Source organism: Arachis ipaensis, chromosome B02 (assembly GCF_000816755.2).
Source record: "Arachis ipaensis cultivar K30076 chromosome B02, Araip1.1, whole genome shotgun sequence".
In the NCBI taxonomy this organism is placed as follows: domain Eukaryota; kingdom Viridiplantae; phylum Streptophyta; class Magnoliopsida; order Fabales; family Fabaceae; genus Arachis; species Arachis ipaensis.
The window spans coordinates 12,069,739-12,083,310 of NC_029786.2; the positions used below are offsets into that span (position 1 = coordinate 12,069,739).

Here is a 13,572-nt window from a genome sequence, read left to right on the forward strand (position 1 = left end):
GAGAATCCACATATGGATGCTAGAGGTAATATAAGTTGCAGTAGTTTGGGTAATGAACAGCGTATACTAATGAATTTGTTTTCGTACATGTTGATTACAAGAAAACATAACAATGGAATTTTGTTTAACGAAGATATTCTAGTGCTTTGGGATATGGTGACTGGAAAGGAGATAAACTGGTCTTATTTTATGGTTCATCATATGCTTGAAATGCAGAAAGGAAAATCAAGTGTTGGTTTAGGATATGCTTGCCATTGGACCAAGATTTTCACCTGGCTTGGAATTGACTTGGGTGAAGAGAAAAGTGTCTCCTTGAGTAATGTAGCCAAGATTGATGACAGCATTCTAAGACAGATGGGAAGAGATCCGGATGCCCAAGAACCTCAGATCCAAGGACAACCACAAGACCCTGAGGTGCAAGCACAATCACAGAAACACCCATCACCACCCCCTCCTTCGCCAACAATGCGAGATTTGATGGATGAATTGCAAAGCATGAGAGTATATGTGGAAGAGCATTTTGCTGATATAAGGCAGCGTCAAGACAAGCAAACTGAAGCTATCAATCGTCAAGGAGAAGCAATTGATCTTCTATACACTAATCTAGGCATCACAAACCCAAGGGGCATCATCCCAAGGCCTGGACCATGAAGAAATTGTTATCTAGAACTCCCCATGATCCTATGATCCCCATTGATGCTTGGATGAGAGTTAATGTTATTGAGTTACAAAAAAATCTAGGACAAAATCTAGGTGTTATTTTCACTGTAACATGAAATGTGTCATTTCACTTTTGAGAGTCCTAGGTATTATTGTTCACTGAGTATTTTGCCAAGTTTAAATGATTTCATCCCTGTAAATCATATTATGAATTTTACTTTGGAATTGATTGTAACTTTCTCACTGGTTCATGAAATGTAACAGAAGCATAAGTTTTTGCAAGTTATTTCCATGGTGAAAGTTTATTGATGCCTGCTACTATTGCAACAGTGGTGCCAACATGATGATTAGTGAATACTAATGTTGCAATCTAACTTTCTTATTATACAAAGAAGCTAAAGTAGCAAAAATATCTCATCTATGCATGTAAATCTGGGAACTTAATTCACATGTAGAGTTCTTGAATATTCAGTGGAACTTTTGTACATTTTTATGATTCATATGGAGAGTTCATAAAGGTACTAGGTATGTTTGAATTGTTGGAACTAAATTTAGCTAAATCTTTTTTAAACGTTTAACTATATCCTTGAGATTAAGATGCAATCAGTTCTTGACACTAATCGATTGAAGAATGCTTGCAATCAGGTGTTTGTTTGGATTCAATCGATTGTTTTGGTAGTGAAATCGATTGATGTACCCTCAATTGCTGATTCAATTGATTGTTTTTTAGTGCAATCGATTGAAGTACACTTAAAGACTGTTCCAATCGATTGTTTTGTTATTGTAATCGATTGGAGTACAGTTAATTACTGTTTCAATCGATTGAATTTTAATGCAATCGATTGAATTATTCTAAATTTCACTTTCAATCGATTGTATTGTTATTGTAATCGATTGAAGTACACTTAATTACTATTTCAATCGATTGTTTTCTAAGTGCAATCGATTGACGTATCCATAATTATTATTTCAATCGATTGGTGGGGGCTTGATTACGTATAATGCTTATCAAGCAGTATTGAAACTATTTTTATTTAATTATTAATCTGATGCTCTAATCTTATTATTATCATTATCTGAGTATTTATCTACTTAAAAATAATGTTAGATAAGATAAAATCATATGAATAAATTAAATTTACTTTGTTAAATTGTAAATAAAAATCAAGATAAAATTTTATTTGTATTTGATTTTAACCAAAAGATAAGATATCTTAAACAGTTTTAAGATTATTCACTTAATTTAAAAATTTTATAAAAGATAGAATTAAAATTTGGTTATCTTTTTTGGGTTTATATATATGTGCTCAATTCAACTAATTTTATTATACGTTGACAAATTATTTTAAGTATTTGCCTTACAATCAAATCTACTCATACAATATTCTTCGGTTGATAATAATCATGGATATTTCTCCTAACGAAGATTTAGTCCTCAATGATGCATGTAATACACAGATTACGTCATTGGCTACAGACTATGATTTTATCACAGTTGATCTTGGTGATCAAATTGGAACTACAATTTCTAGTGCTAAGGTAAGACGTAATCAGTTTTTAAATTTTAGTAGAATGTATTATGAGTAATTTAATCTTTTATGTTTTCTTTCTACAGGATGACCTAGTTATCAATGACGGTGCTATTCAAAGTAAGGATTTGAATAAAAGTGAAGAATTGTCTCGTAAAGTGGAAGAGGTCCTCCGTAGCATGGAGGTAATTTAATTTGACAACCAATAATACAATTTATATTATATCATACAATCTATATAGTATAAACATTTTTCCTCCCTCTTTTTGTATTTTTACATTTATATGACATTATTTTACCTAAAATATTTGCAGTCAATGAGTTGTAAACATGGCTCGGGACGAACAGATTGATAAAATCCTTGAATCTGTAAGCCACATTGAGACAATGATTTCACAACTCAGTCTGAACAATGATTTCAAGACTCCGACCAAGCGTTCTGTACAAAAGACACGTCCATTCTCAAATAGATTGAAGGCTAAGAGTTCTGATATTGATATTCATACTGCTATATCAGACGATACGATGAGGATGATCTTATCGAACTGGACAAGAGGTCGTTCATTCACGATGATGCGTTCAAAATTGAGATCAATATGGACAAACTAGTATCCCCAACTATAAGAGCCGCAACAAAAAAGAAAAATATATCAAAGGTAATGCATGTGCAGTAATGGACAACAACTCGTATTTTTTACTCTTATATTCTTAATATGATAATAAGAACTTATTGAATCTATTTTTTTTAGGGTAAGACCACTATGGGGACACAGAAAAAATTACCGTTCAATACCCCAGGCGGAATTAGAAAGCCAAAGATTGAGTCCAAATTATCCAATAAATCCAAGGCGTCTTATGCACTGAGCCAATCCACAAATGGCTATAGAAGACCTGTTTATTTCTTTTCCATTACGGACGTAATTACCATTTAGACACCAATCTTTAATTATATAGTCTCTTATGAGTACTGCTAATTAATCATATAGTTGTGTATTGCTAATACTTTTGTGTCAAACATTCGTAGTCAATGCATTGTGAATTTATGCTAACTCCAACCATGCGTCTTTTGGAAGATCAGATAAAGGCATGTGCATATGCATTTTCAGCCTCGCTAGATCCATCATAAGTTAATTTGATATTATCTGTGTTGTCGATGAATGAGGACCAATCTAATGTGTTTTTGGTTTTTAACTGATACAGGAAAGAACTTGTGGTAACAGATACAATCAGAGCAACTAGATCAGATTTTGAACATTTCATACCTGACAGACCCATTACTGATAAGGTACATAAATAATCTATTAATTAATTTACATTTGATTTTTCGCATAAACGAGTACTATATTTGGACTATGGATCAGATTCTTGAATTTGCGGCATTGAGATGCACTGATGAATAATCTAATATAAGTTTCAAGACAACGTGGCAACTTCCACCGAGATTTGTGGTATGTTATATAACCCCTAACAAGATAATTTTACTGATTATAAGTTATAAATGTAATGCTGATATAGAACCATGTTTTATCATGTACTAACAGTTATATTGGTTTGCATTAATGAATTAGGTGGATGTCTTCAGCAAGATAAATTTAAAGAAGATGGAACACTATATTTATAAATTTATGCAACCTACTCCTGACATAAAATTTGTAAGATTTTATTTTTTGGATATTCATGGTTGGATGTAATTTTTCATCATTAACAAACATAACTCACGGGCAAATTTTATGGTCTAGATATATGTTCCTATTCAAGAGGGTGACCACTGGTATCTAATGGTAATCTCGATTTGCGATCGCACAATCTATCACTTGGACACCCATTTTAATGATGACAGAATTCACTATCGTAAACGTGTTATCAAGACACTAGTAAGGATTTGAAAAATTTTTATTGGGCTTATTTGCTGATATTTTGTTTTTATTATCTAACTAGTTAAATGAAATTAGGCAGACGTACTGGAGCAAGTCATCAAGTCAAACTTTTACAAAGATGATGGCATTCAAGAGTATAATAAACAATTTCATGACTACAAAATTAAAAGACCAGAAGATATACCTCAATGTAGTTCAAGCTTGAACTCTGCAACTTGGGTGATGAAGTGGATGGATATGACTTTTGAGTTTAAACCAAATGGTAACAATAAGGTGAGCATTTATAAAACAACTCTCTAATATTTACTTCCAAATTTTTTATACTAATTTATAATGAATAAATTGCAACTTGAGGATCACAATATTCGCATGATAACCGCTGTGCATTTACTCCAGAGTTGGATCAACCATAAGAAGTCACAAAATATAGCGTCGGCCAATGAGTTTTGGAATATGCACACAAACCATGAGATGTAAATATTATAGTAGTAATCTAGATAAAACTTAATACTTTGGTTATTGCCTATTTATTTGTTATGTTTGGTGGATGTACTTCTTTAGTTATGTTTTAATGACTTCTTAAATAGATATTTATCGCCTTGTGGATTTTACAATTTTTCTCTATTTCTATGCACTATATAGATATTTTAATTTAAAAACATCATATTTTATTGATGAAGTAATATTATTTTCATTTATTATTTCAGCAACAATGACATACAAATATTATGTCTTGTGAATTATAGTTTATTTTATATAATTAATTTATGTAAAAAAAATTCCAGATCTTTTTATTTGTTTGCCATTTATTTTGTTGTTTTTATTTGATCAAGATTTGACATATCTATTAAATGTTGACTAGAAGAAAAAAACCCCATGCAATATATATCAATTTATTTTACAGATCTGTTCTTATATTGCTAAGACATATGAAGTATATGTGTAAAAAATTTTTAATCAATTCTTCCTGGATTATCAATGGAAGCCCCCTTTCCAATCCTCCATAAGAGCGAAAGAACTTTTAGACTTATCATCTACAAATTTTACAGTCTCCTCAAGAGCAACACGATCTGTTATTTTCTCATTGTAAAGCTCTAGGAACGTTACTTTCATGTTGTGCTCTGCATTCTGAGCCTCCAATATATCGAACATCTGTTTTACAGCTCCGTGGAGGACAAAAGCAGGACATCAACTCTGGAGAAGTGGCCATCTTTTTCTTACAAACAAGAAAGCTTTTATTGTCACCCTGCAAATTAAAGGGAAAGATAAATAGATTATATATTATATAAAACTTCTAAACAGGAAACAAGAAATAAAGATAGATTGAAAAAATGCACCTGATAACCCTGCCATGGTATCTCCCTTTTATGAGAAATATTAACGTGTATGCAAGGGACTCAAGATCATCCCTTTGGCTTCCAATCCTACCTAAATGTGCATGTACACTTGCATACCTAATTGTTCCCCTGAAGGAATAGGATATTATCAACACTGAGAAGAATAATATAATCATGCGAAATTCACAACATTCAAACATTGACGAACCTAAATATATCAGGTCTCTGATCATAATCAACATGTAGACCAATTTATCATGCCAATGTATCATCCCATGTAGGATTTATTAGTATTTCAGTAAATCCTTAAAAAGAGATTGAATTTTTAACATCACCTCAATTACATCAGGACCAGTTCGATCAGAACCACCACTCATCCTTCTGCCAACATAAACTTGGCCAAATCCACCTTTACCCAATTTTCTTTCTATCTTGTAAACATGAGAGTTACCAACTTGTACCTGTACCACCAAAAGAATAACCAACTCATGAGAGGTAACAAAAAATTAAGAACAAACCTTCACTGCATGCTTGAATAAGCATGACAAGAACCAATATAAAAATATATAATAAATTTTGTTCTAAAAATATCAAAATTCTACAACTATCTCATATTTTCGAAACAAAATAATAAACACCAGTTTAAGACATTAACAAAACAGAAAAGCCTGTAATAAATGCATTAAATAAATAATTATTATATTCAGCAAATTTAATAAGTTAACAAAATAGTTGTAGCATTATCCCCTCTTCCTCTTCCACCTCCAACTCTCCTCCTAGACCTGTTCTGAGCAGGTTGTACCCAATTTTCTCCTTCATCAACGGGTAGTGGACCAGGCTGAAGATCACCAAGCCATTTCGACCTTCTAGCTCCACTTCCCAACTCTGGCATCGTCTCCCCATTCAAATCATAGAACACTTCATTCGCCCAAATTACGCAAAAGTCCTCTGCAATTAAAAAATAAATAAATAAATAAAATCAATAGAGAAATGAGTTCGAAGCATCCACTCAGTAACCTTTTCAGTAGCAAGAAAAGAGCATGGAAGATGAACTGAAAATATCTATCTATATCTACAGTATAATTTGAAAAAGTAGGGTGAAAAATATCTGTGGAACTTGCCACACCTTGCCCGCAGATAACAGCATAAAGAAAGTAGCATACTGAAAAGGCAGTAGATACCAACAAAAAGGTTCTACTTTCAACAAAATATACTCCACAATCCAACAAGAAAAGGAATGTCTCTAAAAGCATAAAATGCAACCAGTCGCTTTCAGCATTCCAAATTTAACACACAGTACTTCTTATATCACCATTTGTCGGTCAATAATTTAAACTATATTACACAAAACCAGAATAAAATACATACATAAACAGAAGCCAAACAAGTTATTAGCTTCAAGTTTCACCATCTAAACAGATTACACACAACTCCAAACCTGCAAATTTTCGCCGATTGCTTCGACTAAACCAAACAACACAAAAATGAACCTAAAACAAATAAAAATAAAAAGACGGCTTGACCGAGAGGAGGAGGAAACAACGGCGCTTGCGATGATTCTTCCTCTATTTGAGCGCGACGGCGAGCGGCGAGACGACGGCGACACGACAGAGGGAAGGAAGAAGCCGCAGAGGTGCCGACAACAACGAACGGCGCCGGTAGAACCCTAATTTATAGACTTTGAAGATTTGCTTTTGATTCTGATTCTGAATGAGGAACAAAGGGGGGAGGGAGTTAGGGGAAGGGGGTTGATGCGTTACGCGTTTGGTGTTGTTTTTAATCAAATCGGCGTCGTATATAAGAACCGGTCGGATATTACGGTCTGGTCAAACCGACCGGTTCAACGATTTTCAAACGGTTATCAATATGACGATTTTAAGTACTAGACCAGACCATTTACATTGCCGCGTTGACCGGTTTTTTTACCTTTTTTCACAAACCTATATTTATTTGACAATTATTTCATCTAAAAAGCATACGCACGACTATTGGAAGAATATATAAAATTTCATTAATATAGTGCAAAAAAATAAATAAATACAAATATGAAACTGATTCTCTACGCTAAAATATTAAATTTATGGAGGTTGCTAATTATCACTATCTAACTTAGCTGTCGGTTCTGGATATACGTCGCCATCATCCGAACCATTAGCTTCATCTTCAATAACGTTGTTGTCAATGTCCTTTTGCCAAGGACATGTTGTCTTCTTATGTCCTTCCATTTGACAAATACTACAATGTTGCCGCTTCTTCCTAGATGGTTGTCCTGAGCCTACACCGCTTTGTTGCACATACGGATTGCTACTTTTAGCTGCACCTGACTGAGGTTGATTAGTTCCTTCGTCTGTAGCCTTGTAAGATGAGCACAATCCCATAATTAGGTCACGTGTCTCTTCATATCTCTCTGGTACTTTAGCATCAACAACAACCAATTGTTTAGAAAATTCCATCAAGGCACTTTGACGACTAATAACATCAGCATCCCTGGTGAACCCACTTGGATCATTGAATGCTGATTTAACATTTTTTGTCCATCTATCCAATACCAATGACTGGAAAATCTCACAAATGTCTCTGTCAACCAGAACTTTCACAATATGTTCGCAGGGAATTCCAAATGACTCCATTCTTAAACAGGTACACATGAAGATCATTTCTTCTTGACGAAAATCAACGATTGATAAATCACTATTTTATGATTCATCTTGTGCTCAATTGAGTGTTTTTATCAATTCTTCACCCACTTATTCATATAATTTGCATGGTTTTACAATTCCTTCCTTATTATGTGATATATGTGAAAACATGTTTCCTAAGCCTCAAAAATGTTAATTTTAATATATCCTTTATTACCATTCGATGCCGTGATCTGTGTGTTAAGTATTTTCAGGCTTTATAGGGCAGGAATGGCTTAGAGGACAGAAAGAAAACGTGCAAAAGTGGAAGGAACGCACAAAATGGAGTTTTGAAGAAAATGGCAGCGACACACACGCATGTACGACGCGCATGCATGGACGATGCGGACGCGTGCCTGGCACAGAGCACAAACGACGCGTACGCATGACAAGGAAAACTTCCAAATGACGCGTACGCATGACCTACGCGTACGTGTGACAGATGCCACGTGCAGAAAGTTGCAGAATTCGCCCCCAGCGATTTCTCGACCCTTTTTCGGCCCAAATCCAAGCCCAGAAACACAGAATAGAGGCTGGAGAATGGGGGAATCAAATAATTTCATTCAACATTCATCAATCATACAGAGAATTTTAGGTTTTAGATGTAGTCTCTAGAGAGAGGGGCTCTCTCCTCTCTCTTAGGTTTTAGGATTTAGGATTCTCTTAGTTTATGGTTCATTCCTTCTCAATTCCGGGTTCAATGTTCTTTAATTTAGTTTCTTTTCTACTTTTAATTGTCTTAGTATTCTACTTTATCTATTTTTCCTTATTGATTACTTATGTTGCCAAATTGGTTTATGGATTCCTATGTTTAATTTGATTTTCTATTTAATTCAATTCCAGTTATTTCAGATTTATGGTTGCTTTCTTCTATTTATAATATAAATAATTTATATTTTTCCCCTTTTGGCTTTGGTTGAGTAATTGGTGACACTTGAGTTGTCAAACTCAACTGTTGATTGAAAATTGGAAATTGCTGATTGATTTAGATCCCTCTAAAGCTAGTCTTTCCATAGGAGTTGACTAGGACTTGAGGAATCAAATTGATTAGTCCACTTAACTTTCCTTTATTTAGTAAGGGTTAACTAAGTGGGAGCAATAACAATTCTCATCACACCTAATAAGGATAACTAGGATGGTATTTCCAGTTCTCATACCTTGCCAAGAGTTTTTCTAGTTATTAATTTACTTTCTTGCCAATTTATTCCCTTGTTCCCTATTTCAAAAACTCCAAAAATATACCTTTTTCCATAACCAATAATAATTCATACTTTCCTGCAATTCCTTGAGAGACGACCCAAGGTTTCAATACTTCGGTTATCAATTTTATTAGGGGTTTGTTACTTGTGACAACCAAAACTTTTGTATGAAAGGATTTTAGTTGGTTTAGAAACTATACCTACAACGTGATTATTTTTACAAAATTCTAGACCACACAAAAGTTTTCTCCTAAAAAATGGCGCCGTTGCCGGAGAATTGCAAACGTGTGCCTTATTATTGGTTATTGTAAATATTTAGTTGTCTGCTTGTTTATTTGTTTTTATTTTTGTTTTTCTTTAATTTTTATTAGCTACTATGAGTTCTCACCCCCGTCGCTTTGAGTTTGGTTCTAATGTTGTTGAAAGGAATGGAAGCTATAACAGGAACATGCATCAAGGTCAAAACAATCAAAGATGGAAGGAGCCACGAGGATCTGATCAACCCTTTCGGCAACAACACCTTCCAAGATACCATGGACAACGACCGTTCTACAATGCATGCCAAGACAATAGTTATGGTGGACCCTTACATGACAACCAACCTCCACCAATTTACTATGGTCAAGAGCCATTCCGAGGTGCGTACTAAGATGATAGACATGGTGGACCCCCTTGTAGTTACCAGCAAGCTCCATTATATGCCAATAAACCACCTTTTCAACATAGCTTCGAACCACCATACTCACAAGCCACCTACAACCATTCACCTCCATATGACCCTAACCTTTATCCACCCTAGTTCCAATCCAATTACTCCCAAGAACCACCACTTCCATATGCACCATGTCCATATCCATCGACCCAAGAATCACAGGCTCGCCTGAAGGAAACAGTAGATCAATTTCATGTAACCCTTCATCAACTGGAGCAAGCGATAAATCAATTAGCTTCCCGATGTTCGGGCACTCAAGGAACTCCCATGGCTTCATGTGGAGAATCTAATGAAGAACGTAGCATGAAGGAGACACTAGAAACTCTGGTTGACAGTACGGAGCATGACTTTATACTAGAACAAGTAGAGGAAGCTGAAATTATCAAGGAAGAAGAATTCGTTGAAGACTTAGAAGACGCTAAACCTCCATGGGAATCAAGAATTGTAGAGAATTTCGCCCAGAAATTTGCAATTGATGCTAAGGAGGATAGTGCACAATCCCCAAGTGATGCATGAGCATCTTGTCTATCTTTTCCTAGTGAATTTGCATCTAATTTGTTGAGTTTAATTAAGAATTAATTATATTTTAGCCACTATGGATGCTATTTTGAGTTTTGTGCAATTTTAATTATTTTAGGTAGCATTCGGATGGATTTGATGAAGTTTCTGCAGAGAAAGAAAAGAAGCCAAGGAGATGACCAGCGAATACCGACGCGGACGCATGGCTCACGCGACCGCGCAGAATAGAGGAAATCGTAATGACGCGATCGCGTGCCTGACGCGAACGCGTGGACTGGAATATGCACAAATGACGCGAACGCATGGACGACGCGGACGCGTCACATGAGCGATCTGCAGAATTGGCAGAAAATGCTGGGGGCGATTTCTGGGCTATTTTGATCCAGTTTCCAGCCCAGAAAACACAGATTAGAAGCTGCAGCATAGACAATTCAAGTGGTCCCCATCCATCCATTGAAGATTTGATTATTTAAATTAATTCAAATTTAAATTCAAATTTTAATTCTAGAAAAAGATATTATTTTAATTTTTAGTTTTAGATATTAGATTCCAAATTAATGAGGATTAGTTATAAAAAGGGGAGACTTCTCTCCTAGTAGAATATACCATTAAGGGGATTCCATTAGGGAATTCTGTACAAATTTACATTCTATATTCCATGAGCAACTAATCCTCCATTGTTAAGGTTAGGAGCTCTGTCTATTTTTATAGATTAATTTTATTGCTTTTTCTATTTTAATTCGTGTATGGATTTATAATTTAAGAATTGTTTTCGCTCTTTATCTTATGAATTTGGGTGGAACGGAAGTATGACCCTCTTTCTATTTGAGTTCTTGTAAAACTTGGAAAAGCTCTTTACTTGAACAACAGCTTGAAAATAATTTCTCCTAAATTTTAATTATCTAAATTTAACAGGATACGTGACATATAATCCTTTTACTTCTTGGATAATTAGAGTTTTTGTGGCATATAAACTAGAAATTGATTATCACCCTCTAATTGGAATTAATTGACCAAGAAATTGGCAGTTAATGAATTTTAGAGGAGACTAGGAAGGTCTAAGGAATTAGGGTCTAGTCACATATAGTTTGCCATAAATTAAATCCTGCATTATTAAATTAGTTAGTAAGAAAAGTTAATCCAGAAAAATAGATAACTCTGAAACCTTAACTATTTTCTCTATATTTTCTTCCCAATTTATTTACTTTACTATTTTAATTTCTACACGATTGAATATTCAAATACTCTTTTCTGTTTGTCTAACTAATCTTATCAAACACTATTGTTGCTTAATCCATCAATCCTCGTGGGATCGACCCTTACTCACGTAAGGTATTACTTGGTACGACTCGGTGCACTTGGCGGTAAGTTTGTGGGTTATAAATTCCGCACCACCAAGGCATGTATCTTATGAATAACTGGACGGAACAGATCAAGAAGCAAGTTTCCTTGGTAATGATGATCATGAACTAAGCTCTCCTAAGAATGAACTTGCATCCGCAATTGAATTCTTTGAGATTGAAGAATCTTCCCCAAGCGAATATGAAGATGATGTGGAGGTAGACTTTTCTCAACCTCCAACTTATGACTTGAGTGATGAGGAAGAAATTGAAGACTTTGATCAAGACGTGGTTGCAGTTGAAGAGGTTTGTAAGGAAGTGGAATTATTCACAGAAGAGTACAAGGAAGTAGAGCTTGAAAGACCACTGGAAACACCTCTCCCAAGGCCATTACCACCCAATAAAAACTTCAAGTGGGTAAAATCCTTGGCCTTCATCTTCACCTTTCCACTTGAATATGGTTTGCTTGAAACCGATGGCCAGCTTAGAGCTCTCTACGGCTTTAAGAGTAAGAGGGAGATGGTTAATAATAGAAGTGGGCATCCAAGGCTCAATCCAATCCCACGCTCCAAATGGAACTGCACGGATTGGTGTAGAGTTCAATTGTATGTGTCTAGAAAGCTGTTTGGATGCTTCAGTGAGAATTCAAGTTGTGTACTGCCCGGTTGGAATAATGTAGATAAAAGCGAAGACGGTTACAAAAGCAAGGTTTGGGATCTTGGAATTTATTCTGACAATCAACATCCCTGGAGCCGGAGCACCTGCTTTAACTTGCTCGAAGGCTTTCTGTGCCTAGTTTGGGACCCTGGAGGCTATTGGAATTGCAAACGTTGGTGGAGATTTCTGGATGAGTTCAAGCACAAGCCACCATAACAAGGAGCTCATCAAATGTCCAACTTAAGGACTTTAACTAAAAGTGCTAGGTGGGAGACAACCCACCATGGTATGATCGTTCCTTTTCAATTTTGATTTTATTTTGTTTTGTTTGTTTTTTTTAGTTTTATTTTATTTTATTTTATTTCCCTAGTATCATTCATAACATCCGCATCAGCATCTGCATCTTGCATTCTGCATATTCTATATAAAAAAAAATTTACACCACGCGTGGGCGTCGATTCCAAATCGGCGTCGCCATCAAACGCCCAGAAAGTTGGGCTGGAATTGTGCGGCTGGTATGCGTTAGGCACAATTTGGGCCACGCATGCGCGTCAATGACGCGTACGTGTCATTTTCACTTACACACACCACGCGTGGGCATGGGAGACGCGTACGTGTCACGTGAAAAAATTTTCCCCCTTAATTGAAACAGAGAGTTGCGCCAAAACGACGCTAGAATCGTGCATTTAGCACGATTCTGGTCGACGCGTACGCGTGCTTCATGCGTACGCGTCATCTTCACCTACCCCTCTTCATGCGTTCGCGTCAATGACGCTTTCACGCCATTCCAATTTTCCCTCATCCACGCGCACGCGTGACCCGCGCGTACGCGTGGATTTGAATTCACTAACCACCCTGACGCAGAAACCCTAGCCCTCGCGTGCCCACTTTTCCCCTCCTCTCTCACAGTCTTCTCCTCTCCTCCCTCCAACCTTCCATCTCCACCCAAAACCACCATCAGCCCCTAAAACTGCCACCGTCGCCGATCCCCAAACCCGCCGCCGTTCACCCCCTCTCCCTTTTTCCTTCTTCTCTTCTTCTCCTTCTCCTTCCACCGTCACTGA

The 13,572-nt window shown here is 35.9% G+C and overlaps 1 protein-coding gene across 4 annotated transcripts; it reads right to left on the reverse strand.

The window, feature by feature from the left end:
• Positions 4,920 to 7,159, reverse strand: LOC107628185. Of its 4 annotated transcripts, XM_021115475.1 has the most exons (5): positions 6,530 to 7,159; positions 6,206 to 6,351; positions 5,739 to 5,864; positions 5,404 to 5,532; positions 4,920 to 5,312 (listed from the first exon to the last, which is right to left on the reverse strand). In XM_021115475.1, the coding sequence occupies exons 1-4, from the start codon at positions 6,654 to 6,656 to the stop codon at positions 5,521 to 5,523; spliced, it is 411 nt and encodes a 136-aa protein (XP_020971134.1). In that variant the 5' UTR covers positions 6,657 to 7,159; the 3' UTR covers positions 4,920 to 5,312; positions 5,404 to 5,520. The 4 variants fall into 4 exon arrangements, 1 of the variants encoding a protein (XP_020971134.1); XR_001617629.2 differs by having other exon boundaries at positions 5,739 to 6,351; positions 6,927 to 7,159; XR_002357102.1 differs by having other exon boundaries at positions 6,166 to 7,159.